This window comes from Leucopleurus acutus (assembly GCF_964270905.1).
Source record: "Leucopleurus acutus genome assembly, chromosome: 4".
NCBI classification, from domain to species: domain Eukaryota; kingdom Metazoa; phylum Chordata; class Mammalia; order Artiodactyla; family Delphinidae; genus Leucopleurus; species Leucopleurus acutus.
Genome location: NC_139146.1, coordinates 113,084,311 through 113,107,737, shown reverse-complemented (window position 1 = coordinate 113,107,737; position 23,427 = coordinate 113,084,311). Strand labels below are relative to the sequence as shown.

At 39.1% G+C, this 23,427-nt stretch overlaps 1 protein-coding gene across 1 annotated transcript in view; it reads right to left on the bottom strand.

Moving 5' to 3' along the window:
* Positions 1–23,427, bottom strand: part of FRAS1 (Fraser extracellular matrix complex subunit 1) — a gene marked incomplete at its 3' end in the record, with an annotated part of 462,769 nt that overhangs the window by 119,047 nt on the left and 320,295 nt on the right. Inside the window, exons 30-32 of the mRNA XM_082837588.1 lie at positions 16,493–16,646; positions 11,021–11,199; positions 6,559–6,675 (exon numbers count right to left, since the gene is read on the bottom strand). Coding sequence (XP_082693714.1) covers positions 6,559–6,675; positions 11,021–11,199; positions 16,493–16,646 — 450 coding nt within the window. The remainder of the gene's footprint in view (positions 1–6,558; positions 6,676–11,020; positions 11,200–16,492; positions 16,647–23,427) is intronic.

The following is a 23,427-nucleotide window of genomic DNA, read 5'->3' as shown; positions in this document are numbered from 1 at the left end:
ATGCTCTCCTGCTCTTTCAAGCTCTGCTACTTTCAGAAGGAATTTCCCATTTAGGGAAGGATTGAGTAGGGCTCAGTAATTCTCATGGAGGAGGTCGTGGTGTTCTTCCTTTTACCAGTGAAAAGATTGAACATTGCAGTTGCTTCGTAACTGTCCCCAAGGCATACTCGTCCTGGGAGAGGCAGCATTTGCAGGTTAGGACAACCCCCTATTTCAGGTCATTGCTCAGGTCTGGAATGTAAGGAGCAAGGAAAATCAGAATTGCAAATAGCAGCTGGTCTCTCACCCTAAAATAAAACAGGTTAGGACAACAAAAGAAAAATATACGCCCTATGTAAGGTGTTTACAGCCCATGCATGTGTGCATACATCTATAAATGTGTTCACGTGTGGGCACAGGTACACGGACAAAAAGTGCAGGGTGAGTACATTGTTCAGTACCGTTTGCCACCTTTTAATCTCAAAACCATCAGGATATCTGAAAATTCTCAAAGTATTATGGGATATTTTCGAAAATTTAGACGTCCCTAAAACAATAAAGTGGTAAGAAAAAAGAATTATCATGGACCTAGGACGACAGAAAAGGGAAATGTGTTCTAGCCAAGAAAACAGATGTTTTATTACAGAACTTGTTGATACTATTTTTTTACTAATAGAAAGAGACACTAAGCAGAAAAGGCGAGGACTTGATTCTCTGAAGAAAGCAATATTGAGGTTGAGCTATATCAAAGTATAATCAGTTTTAATATTGGCTATTTGAAGTGTTCAATATTTATCAATCAAACAGTAAGAAATGAGAGACTAAAGTTAATGGAAATCATTATAGAAGACACTTCTTTTTAATTAAACTATCTGTCAACAAAGGAAGATTATAGAATAATGGTTTCCGTAATACCCATATTACCTCTGAATACCTCCAGAATCCAACCACTTCTCCCCATGACATTGCTACCATCCTGCTGGGAGCCACATTCTCTCACCTGGATTACCACAACGGCCTCCCAGCTGCTCTCTTGCCCTCCCCCAACAGTCTATTTCAGCACAGCAGCCAGCATGATGCCTTTAAAAAGGACATTGGACCTCTACTCAACACCCTGCAATAGCTCTCCATGTTACTCAGAATCAAAAGTCCCTACGATGGCCTGTGAGGCGGACATGGTCCCGAATCTGCTCCACCCCCATCCGCCCACTTAGCACATCTGTGAATTCATGCAGATTCCTCTGGCTTCCACTTACTTTGATCCAGCCATACTGCCTTCCTTGCTGTTCCTTGAATATCTAGGCATGCTCCTACCTTGATACCTCTAAATGAATGGTTCCCTGGGCCTGGAATGCTCTTTCCACAGGTATCTGTACAACTATCTCTCTTACCTTCTGCAAGTCTTTCTTTAAATGTCATTGTCTTAAGGTAACCCACCCTGACCACCTTATTTAAAGTTACAACCTAGGTCTCCCCTGCTACACTTCCAATCTTCTTGGCCCTGATCTACTTTTTGTTTTATCATAATACTTCTCACTAACATGCTATATGTGAGTTGCTTATTTATTTTGTTTATAACTTATTGTCTATTCCCCTCCCCCAAGAGAATGTAAACTCCATGAGAACGTGAATTTTTGTTTGTTCATGGACACCAAGCACCGAGCACACGGCACATGGAAGTGCTCGATAAAAATTTGTTGAATGAATGAAAAAATATTATTATGAAAAAAATTAAGCTAGTAATAAAAATACTTTAAAAAACAACTTCATCGATAATTTTTTAAGAATATTTTTTCATCGTATTTCAATGTCACCTAAAGAATTAGAGAGGCAAACATTTGAACACTTAAGATACAGCAAAGTGTGCATGACTAACATCTTTAAACTTCCAGGTCAGAATTTATAAATGACATTATCATTTCACCCTCCATTAAAAAAAAAAAAAAGAATGTCCCATGTTGACTGTCATTCTACCAAAGCAGCAAAGCCCATGGCGGGCCTGAGAAATCACACACCCATGAATGATGAGATGAGATAAGTAAAATGAAGGTCCTACCGTCTTCTCACATGGTTTAGTTAGGACAACAAAATTCATTCATATATTCATGTATTCAACACATTTAATTAATTCATATATTCATGTACTAAATTTTTAGAAAGAACCTACTATGTGCAAGGTACCAGGCAAAAAGCTGTAGAAGATACAAGATGAATCAGATATAGACCTTTTCCTCAAGAAATTTCACTTTTCAGTGGGAGAAACTCATAAATAGCTCTAAGGTAGAAAATGCTAAGTAGTGTGAAAGGCTCAGATAAAGCACAACAGTAATTCCAAGGATAACAAAACATTTCCAGAGACTGCAGATAATAATTATACTAGTATCTGAAATGTCTCAAGAGAAAACATAGACACAGACACCCATAGCCATAAAACAAATACAGCAGGCCCAGGCTTGAGTCCATATCACAAAAAGATCAGCTGTTCTAACTGAATCCCTGCTAGCCTCAATAAGAATGGTTTTAAGAGAACTCTTGCTACAGCAATCACTCTGGAAGCAAATGAAACCAGGAAAGAAAGGCCTTTTCCTCAAGTGGTGACCTTGGGCAACCCAACCCTGAGGACCGCAATCACTTAGAAAAGGAAATAATCAATCTTCTTTCACATTAAGAGATAATAGAATTTATCTCCCCTTTAAGAGAGGGCTTGGGAATATGATATTCAAAGTGTGTGTTTGTGTGTGTGTGTGTGTGTGTGTACCCATATAATTAATTTGTTTGAATTCAAAGGTCATACAAGAAGATATTATTAGCCATGTGAAAGTAGGCCTGAAAATATTCACTTAGGCAACAAATATTTACTAAGCAACTATTTTATATAAGGCATTGTGCTAGATGCTGAGGAAGATACCAAGGTTAATAAATCAAAGATTTTGCCCTAAGTCAAATAGTGGATGATTATTTGGAGAACTGGGAGTCGATGTGAATCTGTTAACTTACTTGAAGAATCTGACACTATCTATGCTGCGATATGCACGTCTTCAGATCCCCTTGCTCAAATTTGATACATATTCTAAATGTACACATCTCACACATGTTTATATATATATGATATATGTGTATACATATCTTATATATATATGCATGCATATAATTCTGATAAGCACTACCAAACCATAAGATCCCATTTAAAGGATCTTAGGTTTGATGAATAACAGAATTACAGAAATGTCACAGAACAAATTTTCATTTAGGCACGTATTTGATTATATTGCTTCTCATTCTGTGCAATCTTCCTGGGGAATCTCAGTGATTTCTGAGGATTTAACCACTACCAGCCATTAATGATTCTCAAAGGTTTATCACTCACCTTGAATAGCTACTGATCTTCTTCTACCTGCCCTTAATACGCACGCCCTTTACAAGCACATCCCAGACTGAGTGCATCATGCCTTCCACCCCTCCCCCTCCCTCTCAAGTCCTCATACATTCCCCATCTCAATGAATGGCATCTCTGTATGCTCAGAAAATGGGGTGCTTCGCCCTCTTCCATATCTAATTGAACACTGTCTCTAAATATCTCTAATCTCCTAACTTTTTTTTTTTTTACCACCTTAACCACTTTTAAGTGTACAGTACAGTAGTGTTAACTAGATGCACATTGTTCTACAACAGATTTCCAGACTTTTTTCCTCTTGCAACACTGAAACGCTATTGAATAACAATTCCTCTTTTCTCTCTCCACACCCCACCCATTCCCCACAGGGGCAACCACCGTTCTACTTTCTGTTTGTAAGAGTTTGACTAGCTCATATGAGTGGAATCCTGCATTATCTGTCTTTTTGTGATTGGCTTATTTCATTTAGGACAATATCCTTAAGGTTCATTCATACTGTAGCATATGACAGGATTTCCTTTTTTTAAAGGTCGGATAATATTCAGTGGCTGTATATACCACATTTTCTTTATCCACTTATCTGTCAAAGGACATTTAGGTTGCTTCCATCTCTTGGCTGTTGTGAATAATGCTGCAATGAATATGAGTGTACGAGTATCTCTTCAAGATCTCACCAACTCTTAATCCTTATTGCCACTGCATGACCTTCATGCCACCAACCTTTCTTGTTCTAGGTGACTTCAGTAGCCTATTTCTTGGCCTCCTTGCTCCCTGTCTGGCCCCATCTGGGGTGTTCTCTACCCTGCAGCCAAAATGACCTTCTCAAATTGAGAATCTAAGCATGCCACCTCTCTGCTGTATCCTACTTGCCCTAACAGCCTTTCTGGACAAAATGGAATCTCCTTCATCTTATCTTAAGGTCCTCCGTGATCTCTCATTTCTTCTTTCTTCTTCACCTAAAGATTTATGCTCCAGCCAACTGAACTCTCCGTCATTCCTCAAACATGTTATGTTCTCCTGCGTCTCCATCTTCTTTTCAAATGCTGCTCCTCTGCCTGGAATGAACTTCCACCTATTTCTAGTCTAGATAAGAGGGTCTGCAAGTGTAGTGAGCAGAGCAACAGTATCACCTGGGAACCTGTTAGAAACTCAAATTATCAGCCCTATACCAGACCTACTGAATTGGAAAACTCTGGGGTGGGCTCCAGCAATCTGTGAATTAACAAGCCCTATAGGTGATCCTAATGCAGGCTGAAGTTTGAGACTCTGATTTAGAGATAATATTCACTTCAACCAGCTTGGTTCACCTCCTACAGGACGCCTTCCTTGACCTCTCCTATGCCTTGCTGGACTAGGTGCCCTGCTATCTGCTTCCATGCCATGTCTCTGTCATGACATTTATTACTGTATTGTCACTGTTTATTTATTTTCTTGTCTCCCTCTTTAGACTCTAAGTCTAAAATAGACTAATAGAGACTGCATTACATGATCACTGAATCTCCAATGTCTTCCACAGAAGTTGGCATAAATTAGGGACCCGCAAGTGTGCAAGACTGAATAACTGAATGATTGGAGAGGTAGACTCCTACCCTTAAACATCTATATGAATATACTATGTATGAATTTAGCATATGTATTCACAATGTGTTTACCAAATATGTACAAAACTTATGTGCTTAGATGAGTCCAAATCACTGCATTGAGAATGTGCTTTTGTCACATTTTACAGTATGTATATCTTACAGTAATGGCCCTAATTAATGTCAAAAGAAATAGAAACTGTGTATATTTTAAGGAATGAAAGAGCAGCCTGATCACATTTTACAGTAGACTAACCTTTGTGATACCCTAAATTACGCAGAACAGACCTAATTTACAAACATGCAACCTGAGACCCTCAAGGTTAAGTATGTTGAAAAGTTTCTAGAGGTTTTCAGCAAAAGAGCGGGAGTGATGCCATCTTCATGGCTCCTGGCCCATTCTTTTTTCCCTCTAAAGTCAAAATAACACCACATTAGCATTTGGCAAGAAACGTATATGCACATTTTTCTTTACGCTTTAGAGAAAATTCTGGTCCAAGCTCCTGCAGTCAGAATGATGAATTATAGACTTTATAGTGTTCCTGAATTATGATTTCTTTAAATTACAGTTTACGGTGGAAATGCCGATAGCATGTATCCATTAAGAACTTTGTTTCCCCTTTTATGTCTCTGTCAAGCCCCAGACCCATAATTTCTAGAACTCTACCTGCTGTCTTTGTTGCAGCTCAGGAGTGCTACACCACTTTGGAGTGTAATTCCGTGGGCGCTAACTAAAATGTGGATCCCTGATGATTAATTTACAAGGACTTAATGTGCTGTGGCTCTGTCTAGAAGAGGGGTCTGGCATTACATGCCCCATAGATATAGGATTACAGTGGAACTGCTAATTGTCTGAACTAAACGCCATGTACTAATTTAGCTCTCACCTTGCTCCAAACCTTTCCATGTGTCCACACTCCTTCCCACGCAGCATACAAGCTCCTCTGTGATCTAGCTTGCAAAACCCCACAGGCTCACCACTCCCTTTCAGCCTGTCTCATCTTACGGTCTCATTGAACTGTTCGCAATTTTCCCAACAATCATATTGTCTCTCCCCTCTGGGTCTTTGCATGTGTTGTTTTTATGCCTGGTGATGCCCTTTGCCATCACCCCACTATTCTTTCCAACCTGCCTCCCAAACCTTCACTTGGATATTTGCTACTTATCTTTCTGGAGTCAGCACAGACATCACTTTCTCCAGGAAACTTTTCTAATCGAAAGGAAACTACTAACAGGACTTCTAAAACAGAATAACCGTTTCTCCAGCTAGATGGAACTCTAACTGGCTGAATAATTATACCCAAATAGTAATCATTAAATGGATATAAGCCTGAAATTCCTTTCAGGTACTCAAGGAATGGTTCTGTGAGTGTCTGGAACGCTGTAAGAGGGCTCAGCAGCAATGGATGGGAGGCTGGAGTGGATTCCCTCTAACCTTCCTTTCACTCTGGGAATTTTAAGTTTCTTCTTTCAAGTCAACGAGAAACGAGTTCACAGGGCTGGTATTTTTGACCCCAGAGCCCGTGTTCTGAGCCAAGCATTCTGTCACATCCCATCAACCTGCCTCCTCCAAGCAGAAACCATGAGCCCTGCTACCCAACTCACGGTCATGTGGAGAGATGCTCCTGGAGAGCGTTTGGGTGCTTCTGGAGTCTGGGGTAAGATGGCGATGTTGAACATGCGGCTCTCCAAATGGGCGTGAGCCTCTGTGGCACTGGACACCTGCAAAGACACGGCACACTGGTGAGCCTCTGGAGGGCGGAGTATGATTGCCTGTGTTTATTTTTTCCCTTTTGAACCATCTGTCTTTGAATTCTGTATGCTCCTGTATTACAATTTTCATTCTGCTCTTCATATTTTAAAATTCCTTTTTTTACTGATTATAAAAACGATACATAAGCATTTTAGGCAATTGTGAAGTTGCAGGAAGGTATAAATAAGCAATAAGAGTCATCTAGAATTTCACTACCTAGAAATAGTCGTTACTAATATATCGCTGCATTTCAGTTTAATCTTTTTTCCACGTATATGTGAAACTATATACAATTGTATATTCTAAATGTTTACTTAACACAATACTACGATATTTTGCTATACCATTAAACATTCTTGAAAACATAATTTTGATAGCTACATAGTGTCTCATTATGAGCATACACAACACATTATATCAATATGCGTGATGTTTATTTCACTTTAGTCTTTACCCAGCACAGATATCTACACCTAGATTATAAATGACAAATCCCAGCCTCATCACTGCAAGGCAAGATTAAGAACATTTACAACTAGGGTAGTGGTCACAAAATCAACTCTTTCCTGCTTCAGAAATGCTGGAAAATGATGCTTTTCTCATGCAGCCTCTCCCTTTCCTCAGTGCTACCTCACTGTTCCCTTAAACTCACCTTCCTTCCATTGTCTGCTCCTTAGGCTTGTTAGAAGAATTGCTAAGGCCCATGTGGCCATGTGGAGTTGTGTTAATTCCATGTGAGAGGGGGCAGGGTTCTGTAAATCCTGAGAAAAAGGGCAGGAATAGCAGCCCTTTCTCTATGTCTTCTAAAGTTACACCCTCCAGGAAAACTGTCTTCTCTGTACCTTGATCACAGCAGGCGCCTGGAGCTCAAGCCTCAGAATATCAACTTGTTTCCAAGAAGGCATCTTATAGTGTCACCATAAATAATATTAACAACCACAGCTAGCATTCACTGCACACTTATCATGGGCTCGGCACTGTGCTAGCTACTTTTCAAAAGTTTTCTTACCAAATACCCATCAAGTAGATATTATTATCTCCTTTTTTACAGATGAGGAAACTGAAGGTCAAAAAGTTAAGGTGTCAAGGTCACATAGCCAACAAGGGTCAGTATTTAAAACCAGGTCAGCGGGTTTGTGACCTTCCTACGGACCACAGTGACTCAAGTTGGAAGCTTTAGGAAATCAGGAAAGGGGAAGATATGTTCTCCTATCTCTTGAAGAAAAGGAATGGAACTCTGCAGGAAGTGAGAGGTGAGCAGATTACCAAGCAACGGTCGCAGTTCTAGCTTCCCTAGCAAAGACACGAGTGTAAAATATGTTGGTCTTTTTCAAATTACATCCCCTGAGGCTATGTCAACGTGATCTGAATATGCCAAAACCAGGGCTCCTTCCCCTGCCAAAAATGTGCCTGCTTTCTTCTCACTATGCCATGCTCTAATTTTTTAATACCACTTGCATTACACAAATCCCAAGTCTTAGATGCAAAGTAACAGATGGGCTGCATTGATGGCTCATGACAGCACATCAACATTAAAACGAAATTAAATCCATACAACTCCTTGTATTGCATTTTCTGCTTTAAAGAAAATAAAAAAGAAGGGACACGAGGAGACTCATTAGAATGGCATCTTTTTTAAATAGTCTAAAATCCTAAGGGACACTAAAATGATGAATGGGGAAAGTTGCCAACCATTTATTTTAGCACGTAGCTACAGTGTCTGTGTCGTTTCACATCAAAATATGAGATAAGCCTATCAAACCATGAGATTTTAAAAACAAACACACCAAAACCTTCACATCCAAGAGAAAATGATCCCAGAGAGCTGTTTCATACTTGCAGTAAAGATGCTGTCAGTGTTCAAAATGTACTTTTTGAAATGCTTCAGAGGGGGTTCACAAATCATGTAAGAAAACTGAGCTTGTTACTTCATAATTACTCCTTGTTTTAACTAAAAATAATTGCTACTCTTCTTTTTTAACCAGACATGATTCTGAATGACTTTGGGCTATAGGGTTTTATTTTAAAATCCACTTCCAAAGGATGATATACTGTCACTACTGAGGATATGCTAAAGAATATCCCACAGATTTTGAAGGAGATTTCAGGTAGGAGTTCTAAACACATTTTGAGCAGAATGTGTGAAGACCCTCCAAAGGGAACCACTTTCTAAGTAATGATGCTTTTAGAGTCTTAAACTCTAGCGAATTTGTTTACAAAAATCAGCAACTTCTGCTATTTTATAATAACCCACTTAGTAACCAACTTGCAAAAGCAATCAAATATCATTTTAGCAGGTGCTGAGAATGACTTTCCAGGGAAGTGCTCCATACTGATAATGAAGGCAAAGGCAGATCTGAGGAGTCCAGTCTGTTGAGGTGACTTCTTTTGATTGAGGTCTTTGCTTCCATTCCGACTCATTATTTGAGGACTGTTGAGTCCTCAGGTGCTAAAATTGAAAAATTAACTTGGGCAAAGGGCACATAACGTTTGCTCACTCATTGGACATTCAGTGTGCTCAGTATAATCTCATTTTAACTGTTTCCAGGTTTATTGCAACTAGCTCTCTGGGGAAGCACACTTTTTACACAATATAAATTAGTCAGACAATGAAGATGTACACACCAGGCGTCAGGAGCAGAATGGACGATAATTTTAACAAGATGAGCTATTGTGGTAGTTTATCCCCTACTGGATTCCTAGACCAAGGAAGTGACTCAGACGTAGAGGGACTGTGATGCTGCTTTGGCTGATCACCATGAGGGCTTCCTTATATTTTCCCTGACACTTTCCCCAGATCTTTTCTGTATCTATGCTTAAATGGTCTTTCTCATTCATACTTCCTCATTCCTTTGTGTTTCTGTTCCATTATTTATTTCCAAATTATCCTTGATAGAGGTTTGTCTAATTTTATGGGTCTTTCCAAAGATTCAGGTTTTGTACTTATTTACTAATTCTAGCATCTTATAATTAGTCAATTCCTCTCTTACCTCTATAAATGCCTTCCTTTCGCTTTCTTTTGGCTTCTCTGTGGTTCTCCAGCTTCTTGAGTTGAATATTTAGGCCATTAATTTTCATGCTTTTCTGTTCAACAATAAGAGCTTAAGGCCATCGATTTTCTTCCGAGTATTACTTTGTCCACATCATTTCAGTTCTGATAAGTTGTTTCCTCCTGATCAACATTTCTTAATAGTTTGCCATTTTGACTTCCATTTAGAACTAGTAATTATTAAGGAATTCCAAATGGTTTGCTTTTTTTTGCCCTTTTATTATTAATTTCTAATTGTACTTCATAGTAGTCAGGGAATGTGCCCAGAATACTTGCTGGTTCTTTAATTTATTGACAGAATAAATTAAACCAACCTTATAGTCTGGTTGCCTCAGTTGGCTCAGGCTACTCTAACAAAAGTACCGTAGACTGGGTGGCTTATGAACAATAGAAATTTATTTCTCACAGCTCTGGAGGCTGGAAGTCTGAGATCAAGGTGCCAGTATGGGTGGGTTCTAGTGAGGGCCCTCTTCTGGGTTGTGGACTGCCGACTTTTCACTGTTTCCCCGTGGCGGGCAGCAGAGATGGGGAGCAAGCATGACTCTTGTAAGTATGCTAACCCCATTCACGAGGGCACAACCCTCATGACCTCATCTAATTCTAATCAAAGGCCTCACCTCCGTATACCGTCACATGGAGGGGTAGGATTTCAACATACGAACTTTGGCGGGGACACAAACATCCAGTCTATAGCACTGGTATCTGACCAGTCTCCATAAATGGTAGTCACACACCCTTACACGGTTACCAGGCACTATTCTACATGCTTTATATGTATTAACTCATTAAATCCTTACAGCAATGCTATTTTACAGATGAGGAAACTGAAGCACAAGGATTTTGCCCAAGTAATTTTCCCAAAGCTAGTACATGGCAGAAGTGAAACGTGAACCCAATGGGTTTGGCTGCTCTGCCCACGACCTTATCATAAGGTGGTTAAATGTTCCAAAAACATTTGAAAAAAGAAAATAAGACGTTTTTCTCCATGTGGTATTTTAACATTTTGAAAATACTTTTTTCCAAACACTTTAGCCATTATCTGTTATATACCTCTTTGTTGTAGAATGACTCTGCTTATAGAGACACCCAGAAGGCTGAATTGACAGATTAAAAAAAAATTTCTCAATGTTACTAGTTACATTTTTTTCTTCTCCCAAATGTGACTTCCAGGCAATCACAGAAAATGACCTGAGTTGTTTATAAATAAGGGTGATGGTTTTCATCAGACTATCCAGACATCAGAAGATTCAGGAAGCAGAGGGTACCTGAAAGTGGAAGGAGTCACTCTGGGCTGGGAGCCCTGAGTGCCGGTACCACACGATGCCTTCGTTGATGTCTTGCTGGGTGAACGTGCTGGTGGGAGTTGCTGTCCTCCCATCAGGAAGGTGCTGCCCTTCGTCTGCGGGGCTGTCTGCAGGCATATTAAACACAAGGACCACCTCCCCTAGGAAAGCCACACAGTTAGTGAGGACCCCTGGGAAAAGTAAAAGTAAATCAGAGCTCTCGTCTCCTTTTCTACCACTTTTATTTTAAACAGAAAAGATATGATGTGCTTCTTTATTTTTATCCAAGGTGAAGGAAAAGATATTAACACAGAATTCAACAGATATCATAAAATCCAACTTTAGACATAAAATTCCCAGTCTTTCAATTAAAAGAGCTAAAAGCCATTCGAGGGCAATTCATGTATGAAGTTACTGACTTTTATCTACTAAAATTATATAAGGAGACCCAAATAGTCGTGAACACTGCAAATACTGGGAATTGAATGGATTCATTTCTACCCACAGCTGTCTATGAACAGAAAATGTTTTCTAACCAGGAAATTTTTTGGTGTAAACACAAGGGGAAATTAGAAAAAATTCAGAAAAAATCATCCTTGGAAGAGTTCTTAAAATGAAAACAATAATAGCTAACACTTGAATGCATATGACAGGCGCTGCGTGAAGCACTTAACATAGTGGTTCAAACCCAGTTCCACCACATCAAGCTGGGGGAGCTTACTTAGGTATTACAAGTCTCTGTTCCTCATTGGTAAAATGAGAATAATACTACATACTTCATAGGTGCTTGAAAAGAGTGTTGGTTATCCTTATTATGTTATTTAATCCTTCTGAAGATGCTACTGTCATCTCCATTTTAAAGACAAAGTTCTTTATGCTCAGAGAAGTTCAATAACTTGTTTGAGGTCACACAAGTCCAAAGTGAAGGAGCTGGGATTTGAATCTGAAGCTCATTTTCCTGGTCATGAAACCCTGGTACCCGTCATGGTTATTTTATGTTCACAGACCAACAATTACCTTGATAAATAACTGATGATGTTTTCTCCTCCTTCATTTTCTAAACTTTATTAGAATTGAAGCAATGAAATCTAAATCTAAACATCACCACCAACACCACCAATCTGTTTCTATTGCTTATTCTTAACCTGAAGCTACTATTTTCTTAAAGTGAGATTGAAAATACAAAGGTGTTATAGAAACAATCAAAATTTCCCAAGGAGAATATGCCTTCAAGTGAAGACCAAGGAGAAGAATGGATGAACTGCTAAAAACAAGCCACGTTCTCATGAAAATGCATCTAACAATAAATCTGAAAGAGGTCTCTCTACCGCTCAGATAGTAAGAGGGAGAGAAGAATGTGTGTGTATGTGTGTGTGAGAGAGAGAGAGAAAGAAAGAGAGAGAGAGAAACTGCATACATCTTTTAAATGTTCTGTAGGAGGATACCCAGATCTTAGTGCCCTAGACATATCAGGTAATTGATAGTGCACTTTGATTACCCCAGAGAAATGTGTTCTCTTATTCAAAGGAAATACTCATTCTAATATTTATAGGCACTAAATTCAAGTTAAAAATGCACATAATATCCTGGATAGTGATGAAATACTGAAGTAATAGAAAAACATCAATATTCTTATTTTATTCCTAAAATAATCATGTGTAGAATCAACTCACTCTAGTTTCTTTCTTGTACTGTTTCTCATTTATACTTAAGTCACCAATTCCATTACCCATCTCTCCCTGGTTCAACTTCTGTTCATAAGATCCTGCTAATAAACATGCTTTCCCAGGATGTGGACTGTTTATGAATGTGAGTAGTTGCAAAATAGTCTGGAAGGAGATTTCCACAGTGAAAATGTGGAAAACAGAAAAACAGTAGAAAAACAGAAAATATTCAAATGCCAATTTCCTGGCTCTTCTGCTTTATAATAGGAAGGCAAAGTAGAATTTTCCTAACAAGTCCTAATGAAATAAACCTATTTTTCAGATTTTAAAAAAAAACAAACCCATTGCGATACTACGCAAATTAACAGGAATCACAGGATGCTGGTTAATCCCATTAATTTCAACTCAGTAAACAGTCAGTGAACACCTGTTAAGGGCTAGCTACTGTGGTTAGCCCTTTGGGGTGGGGGACTCAAAGATCAGTAAGATGCAGTTCCTTCCCCTTGAGATCAGCCCCATAAGCACCTGGGAGCCTCTGTGAGATTTTCAGTAGGTTAGTGGCACGAAGTGATTTAGAACACAGAATATATGCGAAAGTTCTTTTAAAGGGGCTGGACTTTATTTTATAAAAATGATAACAATAGTGACTAACAATTATGTGGACAGTTTGGTCAACTATAAGTCTGCTGTAAAATCCAGATGAGAGATGGGAACCTGAACTAAAGCAACAGAGGTAAGATTGGAAACACGTAAACAGATACAAGAATCATTGAGGAAGTGGAAGCAACAGAACTTGACAAATGTGGCTGTAAAGGGTAAGAAGAGGGAAGAATCAGATGATCACCTATTAGGTTGGGTGATGTGTAGGGAAGCGATGCCACAAATGGGATGAGCTGGTAGAAGAAAAGATGAAGAGTTAGAGTTCAGCACTGGGTATGATGAATACAAGGTACCTTTGTGCCAAGCCCATGAGTAGACAGGGAGAAATACCGATATTTTGTAGGGTTCATTCCATCGAGGTGAGAGCTTTTGCGTAATACCTCACCTCTGCTTTTATCATAGTATGACAAAATCAAGGAGATGACTCTAAGTATATGAAAATCCAGGTTTAAAAAACAGTCCAGGCTTAAAAAACAGAAAATAACATCTACTAGTGATTTCCTTTACACTGAGCTCAATATTTTAACCAAGAAACTTTACGGGAAAATGTAATAGGTATTAAGAATTAGAATCTCGGGATTTTCCTGGTGGCACAGTGGTTAGGAATCCACCTGCTAATGCAGGGGACACAGGGTCGATCCCTGGTCCGGGAAGATCCCACATGCCGTGGAGCAACTAAGCCCGTGCGCCACGACTACTGAGCCTTCACTCTAGAGCCCGTGTGCCACAACTACTGAGCCTGCACTCTAGAGCCTGCATGCCACAATTACTGAGGCTGTGCGCTGCAACTACTGAAGCCTGTGCGCCTAGAGCCCGTGCTCTGCAACAAGAGAAGCCACCGCAATGAGGAGCCCCTGCACCGCAATGAAGAGTAGCCCCCGCTCTCGGCAGCTAGAGAAAGCCCGCGCAGCAACGAAGACCCAATGCAGCCAAAAAAAAAAAAAAGAAATTAAAAAAAAAAAAAAAAGATTTGCGTTAAGTGGGCTTCTCATTCCCACCTCCTTTTCCACTCCTGAATGGCTCCTAAGGGTAATGCGATTTGATTATTACCAGTAGGGAGCTCTGAACACACAGAAATAGGATTATGTTCATAGGAAGAAGTTAATTAAGAGAGTTATATTAGGAAAGGGTCACGTGAGTCAGGCTTACTTACATGGCATTTATCAAGCTGAAATGGCTTTAAAAAAATCACTTAGTTCCGCATTGTTCTATTTAATACTTAAACGGAATATTGGGATATTGGGCTATCTTTAGGAAATTTAATTTTTTGACTTTTAATGCTCAAGACAAAGGTAAAGAATTTAAAACATCAAACCAGTCAAAGGTTTTTAGAGCTGAAAAGGACTTAAACATTGTCTAGCTTAAAATCAGTGGGTGAAATACGGCAAAGTTGAATAAGGTCTGTGAACTAATTAACAGCATTGTATCAATGCTAATTTCCTGGTTTTGATTATTGTCCTATGATTATGTAAGATGTTAACAATGGAGGAAGCTGGATAAAGGATATTCAAGAGCTCTTTGTACTATTTTTGCAACATTTCAGTAAGTCTAAAATTATTTTAAAATAAAAAGTTACAAACTTATCTAGCTTCATCTTTCAAAGAAACTTATGGCTCAAGGGGGTCCACCTGCCTTCCTCAAGGTTACGCAACTATAATAAATGACAGCCCAGCTAGACTGACTGTTTTATAATTCTATCAATTCTTGATTAGATTATGCTTTTCGATGCCTTTGTGGACTCTATACTTATTTTTAAATAGTACAAAAGTTGATTTTTTCCTCACCACAGAAAATACACAATTAAAAATATCTGATAAACCTGAGGAAAAACAGATTGTTATTTCCCTGCTATTTGTCACGCCAAGCAATTTTAATGAATATATTTTTCATTTTCAGGTGATTATTTCTTTTAAAAAATCTACCTGCCTGTTGTTTTTATTTTTATAACATTTTGTCATCTCCTTACAGTTTCGATCCCTTCTTTTGTGTCTTTAAATCTTTTTAAATATGCTTATTTCATAGTTTTTGTAAGCTTGTTCCTTCATTGGAAACCTTGGGGTTTTAATCTTCTTGTTTGTTTTAGTTATGGTACTATAGATTTTTTCTTCATATGTTCTGTAATTCTGAATTCTGAGTTAATCTTCAGTGGTTTTCTCTGTGAGAATCTTGTGTGGTCTGGAGTTGAGGGTGGACATTCCACAGCAGTTAATACTAGTTTCTGCAAGGGACCCAGGAAGTACCATTGGCCTGAGGTCAATTTTCATATTAATGCCTCAGCTTTGGGTTTCTCAGACTATGCACACAGTATAACTTAACCTTGGATCTTCAGGAGAAACAGGACTGAATTTCTGAATTCTCAGCAGACTCTTTTTGCTCTCTCTGAGCCCTGGGAAACACAGGTAAATTTCTTTGCCATCTCTCTGTGCTAGTGAGCTTCTTGTCTTAATTCCAACTTTCTGTCTCTGCACAGGCATTAAATCCCAAGACCCCAGGTTACTGAGAGATACACACAACCCCTCAGGCAAGCTATGCCATCAGCTCCTGCCCAGATCGGCTTTCAGTTCCTTCTCTGTGTCTGGCACTTGGAGATTTCTCTGTATTCTCGGGAGGTCAGCTATGATTGCCTTATAGCTCTGAATCTCTTTTATCCATCATTTCTAGGTGATGATGATGGGTTATCATACTCTACTATTTTGCTAGAAGTGGAAGTAACAATGGAGATCTTGAGAAATGTTTTTATGTAAAGTCTTTTCTTAAAAAGAAAGTCTCAAGAAGTGCGGTGATGTTCTGGGAGGGACACAAGGTGGAGTTTGAAAGCCTGAGGTTTGACGTTGTATTGACATATTATTAGCCAGGTGACTTTTAACAAGTTACTTTCTCTGTAAAATGTAGTTGTGTTAAAACTTAAACTTTAGGTTTAACTATACTATGTTTACATTACTTAGCATACCAATAATATGTATATAGCAATGATAGTTATTGTGATTATTCTGTCTTTAAAGGGGATGCCTGGGGTATTAGAAAGCTGAGTTCATTGGAAACACACCCTGGCTGTGTGGCTTTGTACAAAAGCAAGTCCAAGACTGCTGAATGCAATGATGACATCATGACAAGGGAAAAAACGAGTTACCAAATTGGGGGTGCTCCTGTGTAATTTTGTAGATGATTTCTGAGGCTCTGGCACCTGGAGCTTCAGCCTGTAAGATTCTGTTGGTAATCTGCAGCATCCCGCCTTCTGGAACCCACACCACTGAATTAGCCACAAGTCGAAGACCTCTATCATTCTAGAAGAAAGAGACAGTACAGAATTAGATCCAAGCAAAAAAGAGAAAATACTGGTCCTTAAAAACATAAGTTATTAGGTCCTATTGCTGCTAAAGATTGCCTAATAAGAGACTCATAGCTTTAGAGTCATACTGTGAACAGTATATGTTTAATTATGTGTAGATATATGCATGCGTCTGTATACATGTACATACATATATCCCACTTTTTCTCCTAATTCATCATAAGCACATAACTTGTATCATTCAAGGAGACTAAGTCTCTCCATTTCTTTCTTTCATTTGTCCATCTACCTGTCTTTCCATCTTCCCCATCCACCTATATTCAAGAACTATTCATTAAACACCTATTATATGCCAGATCTTTTGCTAGAGGCCTGAGGTATATAAGGCTGGCTGAAATAAGACCTCAGTTTCAGAACCTACAGTCTAGTGGGGCAGACAGACGTATAAAATAATTAGGCTGCATCACAAGTGATGATCTAGAAGAAGCTTGAGCAGGGTACTGTGGGAAAATAAAGGAAAAAGGAGATTTCCCCTTTGGGGAAGGAATGGTCAGGAAGGCTTTCCTATGGAAATACCATTTAATTCTTGAATGACAAAGAATGGGCTTTCTAAGTGAAACAGACTCCAGGAAGAGGACCCAGCCTAAGCAAAGACATGAGACAATGCACTCTGTGCTTAATAAAATATCCAAGTGACTGGGCAAGCAGAGTCTAGGGAGCTAGGGGAGGGGGTGAATAAAAAGTGACCCCTAATGTAGGCTAGTAGAAGGTAGAAGCGGTGCTGTAAGTCTCCATTTAGCTTGTAGGCACTGTAAAGTCAACACGAATCTTCAGGGAAGGAAATGGGATGCTCAGGTTTGGGTTTTGGAGAACCTCCAGCAGCAAGAGATGGGAGGGGCTGGAGGTGGCGTGAATCTGGGGCTGCAGAAACCATTTAACAAGTTCTTGTAATGGCTCAGGTGAGAGAAGTTGAAAAGGTGATTGCAGTGGGAATGAATAGTTAGAAACAGATTCCAGAAACACTACAGAGGCCAAACTGACAGGCCTCGATGACTGATTGAAAGTGAAGCCCTTAGAAACAACAGTTGGGAATAGCTGACTGGAAGAAATCACCTACTTAGCGCTCCTGAGAAGGCAACCATTCTCATTGCTAAAGCTAACGTCATTAAAAAGTGCTGATTTGCAAGGTGCACACCTCTTTCAAAGCCTCCTAATTGACATTTTCCACAGAATGGGATCAGTGAGGCTGCCTGTGTTCAGTTTTCATACTTTCAAAATCGGTAAATCTGATGTTTTCAAATAAGGCATTTCAGAAGGGATGTTATTCTAAATTATTGCTATTACTTTCCAATATGTCAGTAAACAGAACAGAGCAAACAGCATTCCCAAGAGGGGAGTATTCAGAACAGAAGAAAACAAATACTCATTTGCTGTCACTTGAGAGCATTTGCGCCTCTCAGGAGGTGGTCACAGCTATTTTCATCACAATCACCAAGAAAGTGTCATTGCCCAGGAGGACAGCAGACAACGTACCTCCCATGTGATTGGTGATCAGGGGCAAAATCCCACAGCATTTTTTTTCTCTCACAATTGATTTACCATATTATTTATGAAAACATCAAAGTGTGCCAAGAACTTTGCATGTTACCTACCAGAATTCTGGGGGAAAGGGCCCTATTCACTCCAGCCGTTTTATATAACATAATACATTTGGACCCAGGAAGATTCATTGCTAGAAATTTTTCTAATAGCAGCAGTCCATCACGTTTGATTCTGTGATGGACATCAGTCACACACAGCAACCACATTCTTGGACCGATGAGGCAGTGTGGTTTTTCAAATTCCAAGCAAGTAAATAAGCAATGTGCCCTGATATCTCTCCTACTACATTTCTATATTGACTATATTTTATCAGTACAATTCTCTGTAACTCCTGTGTAAGTGTCAATTTTTAGGAGACAGTTCTCCTTGCAAGTCAGTGTTCAGAGACCAGCAACATATGGACGCTTCTTAGAATTTTAGACTCTCAGACCTTCTGAATCAGACCTTCCGCATTAGAATCTGCATTTTAATTTTTTCACCAGCTTTACTGAAGTATACTTGACAAATAAAAGTTGTATATATTTCAGGTGTACAACATGATGTTTTGATATATGTATAGATTGTGAAATGATTACCACAATCAAACTAATTAAGCCATCTGCCACCTCACATAGTTATAAATATTTGTGTGTGGTGAAAACACTTAAGATCAACTCTTTTAGCAAGTATGCAATACAGTATTATTAAGTATAATCACCATGCTATACGTTAGATCTACAGAATTATTCATCTCTCATAACTGGATCTTTGTACCTTTGACCAATATCTCCCAGTTTCCCCCCCTCCACCCAGCAACCACCATTCCACCCTGCTTTTATGAGTTTGGCTTCTTTCAGGTTACAAATATAAGTGAGAGTGTGCAGTATTTGTCTTTCTGCTTCGCTTATTTTAAAGGCTCATCTATGCAGTCGCAAATGACAGGATTTCCTTCTTTTTAAGGCTGAATAATATTCCATTGTATATACAACCACATTTTCTTTATCCATTCATCCATTGATGGACACTTAGGTTTTTGGTTTTTTTTTTAACATCTTTATTGGAGTATAATTCCTTTACAATGTTGTGTTAGTTTCTGCTGTATAACAAAGTTAATCAGCTGTATGTACACGTATATCCCCATATCTCCTCCCTCTTGTATCTCCCTCCCACCCTCCCTATCCCACCCCCTAGGTGGTGGCAAAGCACCAAGTTGACCTCCCTGTGCTATGCGGCTGCTTCCCACTAGCTATCTACCTTACGTTTGGTAGTGTATATATGTCCATGCCACTCTCCCACTTCGTCCCAGCTTACCCTTCCCCCTCCCCATGTCCGCAAGTCCCTTCTCTACGTCTGTGTCTTTATTCCTGTCCTGGCCCTAGGTTCATCAGAGCCACTTTTTTTTTTTTTTTTAGATTCCATATATATGTGTTAGCATACGGTATTTGTTTTTCTCTTTCTGACTTACTTTACTCTGTATGACAGACTCGAGGTCCATCCACCTCACTACAAATAACTCAATTTCATTTCTTTTTATGGCTGAGTAATATTCCATTGTATATATGTGCCACATCTTCTTTATCCATTCATCTGTTGATGGACACTTAGGTTGCTTCCATGTCCTGGCTATTGTAAGTAGAGCTGCAATGAACACTGTGGTATATGACTCTTTTTGAATTATGGTTTTCTCGCGGTATATGCTCAGTGGTGGGATTGCTGGGTCATATGGTAGTTCTATTTTTAGTGTTTTAAGGAACCTCCATTCTGTTCTCCATAGTGGCTGTATCAATTTACATTCCCACCACCAGTGCAAGAGGGTTCCCTTTTCTCCACACCCTCTCCAGCATTTATTGTTTGTAGATTTTTTTTAAGAAGATGTTGGGGGTAGGAGTTTATTAATTTATTCATTTATTTTTGCTGTGCTGCATCTTCGTTTCTGTGCGAGGGCTTTCTCTAGTTGTGGCAAGCGGGGGCCACTCTTCATCGCGGTGCACGGGCCTCTCACTATCGCGGCCTCTCTTATCGCGGAGCACAGGCTCCAGACGCGCAGGCTCAGTAGTTGTGGCTCACGGGCCTAGTTGCTCCACGGCATGTGGGATCCTCCCAGACCAGGGCTCGAACCCGTGTCCCCTGCATTAGCAGGCAGATTCTCAACCACTGTGCCACCAGGGAAACCCTGTAGATTTTTTGATGATGGCCATTCAGACTGGTGTGAGGTGATACCTCATTGTAGTTTTGATTTGCATTTCTCTAATGATTAATGATGTTCAGAATTCTTTCATGCATTTGTTGGCAATCTGTATATCTTCTTTGGAGAAATGTCTATTTAGGTCTTTTGCCCATTTTTGGCTTGGGGTGTTTGTGTTTTTGATATTGAGCTGCTTGTATATTTTGGAGATTAATCCTTTGTCAGTTGCTTCATTTGCAAATATTTTCTCCCATTCTGAGGGTTGTCTTTTCATCTTTTTTATGGTTTCCTTTGCTGTGAAAAAGCTTTTAAGTTTCATTAGGTCACTTAGGTTGTTTTTATAGCTTGGCTATTGTAAATAGTCCTGCAATAAACATGGGAGTGCAGATGTCTCTTCAAGACACTGACTTCATTTCCTCTGGACATATACCCCGAAATGGGATTGCTGGATCAAACAGTAATTCTATTTTTAATTTTTTGAGGAGCCTCCTTACTTGTTTTCCATAGTGGCCGTACCAATGTACATTCCCGCCAACAGTGTATAAAGGTTCCCTTTCCTCCACACCCTCATCAGCACTTGTTATCTTTTGTCTTTTTGAGAGCATCCATTCTAACAGATGTGAGGTGGTATCTCATTGTGGTTTTGATTTGCCTTTTTCCTGATGATTAGTGATGTTGAGCACGTTTTCACGTACCTGTTGGCCATTTGTCTTCTTTTGAAAAATGTCTATGCAGGTCCTTAGCTCCTTTTGTAATCTTTTTTTGGGGGGGGGGGCGGGCTATTGAGTTCCTTATATATTTTGGATATTAACCCCTTTTCAGATAGATGGTTTCAAATATTTTCTCCCATTCTGTAGGTTGCCTTTTCATTTTGTTGATGGCTTCCTTCGGGCACAGCATTTTAGTTTGATGCATTTCCACTTATGTTTTAATCCCGGGAGATCCCGGGAGATGTGGAGTCATGCTGAAGGGTGAGAAGCGTGGCCCAGAACAGAGATCACGATGGGCCTAGAATGGTTCTCCCAAACTCCACAGGCAAGCCTTTAAGAATATTTACACCTATAACAGAATAATACATATGCCTCTGTTTCTGAATTGTTTGTTTACAGTACATAAAAAGAAAACAGACAACTATCTAAGGAAAAGAAGTATAATTCTTCCCACTTCTTAGGAAGAAGATGGTTGTATTAGTTGCTTTGTTTTGGGAGAGTGTCAGGGAAGATTCAAGAAAAGATGAATAGAAGTCTATACACCATCATTTCTACAGCTAACATGTCCAAAATAAATTTTAACCTAATTTCCCCTGTGGTTCTGACATTTTGCAATTTTTTTATCTCCTTATACAGGCACACCTTGGAGATATTGTGGGTTCGGTTCCAGACCACTGTAATAAAGCAAACATCGCAATGAAATAAGTCACACAAATTTTTTGGTTTCCCAGTGCATATAAAAATTATGTTTACATTATACTGTAGTCTGCTAAGTGTGTAATAGCATTATGTCTAAAAAAACCAATGTACATACCTCAGTTAAAATTCATTGCAAAAAATGCTAACCATCATCTGAGCCTTCAGCAAGTCATAATCTTTCTTCAATAGTAACATCAAAGATCACTGATCACCATAATGTAATAATAATAATTAAAAAGTCTGCACTATTGCAAAAATTACCAAAATGTGACACAGAGACATGAAGGGAGAAAATGCTGTTGGAAAAAAAATGGCCCTGATAGATTGCTCAATGCAGGGTTGCCACAGACCTTCAATTTCTAAAAAACACAGTATCCGCAAAGTGCAATAAAACGAAGTATGCCTGTAGTTTTTTTTCTGCACAATATATTCCTGCATATATCCCTGTAAATTCAAGAAATTAGCCATAATTTCAGTTGAAGAATCTTCTGCCTAAGTGATGTTTTATATATCCTTCAGGGTACCACATTAGAAGAAAATGAAATCTCAACGAGGGATTATGGGGGCATAATTAAAACAGTGCTTTAAATTAAATAGTTCTACTAATTAATTTCATAGAACAATAGGCATAAAGAACTGCTTGTTATAAAGTTTAGTCATCATATACTGATTACAAATAAAGATATTAATGTTGTAAACCAGAAGTAAAGGCCCATGCGTGACCTCATCATTTGGAGGAAAAATCCCACAAACGAAATGAAAACTCCCCGCCTCCCCAATTAAAGATTGGAACATAAATGATGAGCTCAAATACGATGGTGTACCCCAACCCCAAGCCAAAATACTCAAGACAAAAATTTTTTAACTTTATTAACTAGGATATGACTGTAATTAGATATAACAGCAACCCTCACATTTTATTTATTCTGTAAAAATACTTTAATTTGTTACAGCTCATTTATACCATAGCTTTTAAAATTTAATCTTGGAGGGCACTGTGGATTTTAGGGAAGGATTATGGGGGGTGGCACATATAAGGTGAAAGATAGATGCTATTTACCAGAATGAAGAACAATGGAGAGATAATTGCACTGTTTTTGTGTTTGCCAGTGTGTGTATGTGCCTCAGAAACTGCAGCTTCAGGTCAAGGATACGGAACCTTCTCTCCATGGAGGTTTCAACTGCTTTATAAACAAAGAAACAAACACATATTTCGAAATCAACAAACACTTTTTGAGTGTATACTCCGGACAATGTACCTTACAAGATGCTAAATTGAACCAATTCAGCAAGTCCAATAAAGTGAAACCTTGATATGTGGTGAGGATTTATTTATTTATGAGACAGGCAGATTCTTATTCAGAGAAATAAACATTTTGATGCCATTGATATTTATAACTCTCACAAACATCCTTTTAATCAAACTGTGTCCCTATAAGACAACGCATGGGAGGACAGGTTTTAAGAAAATTGCGGGAAAGCCCAACAGGGCTTTTAGCTGCACTCAGGCCTTACCAAGGTCAAACAGCCAGAGAAGGCTCTCAGCAATAGAATTTTCCATCCAGTTCATAGCATGACACTTGGGGGCTCTTAACATCAAA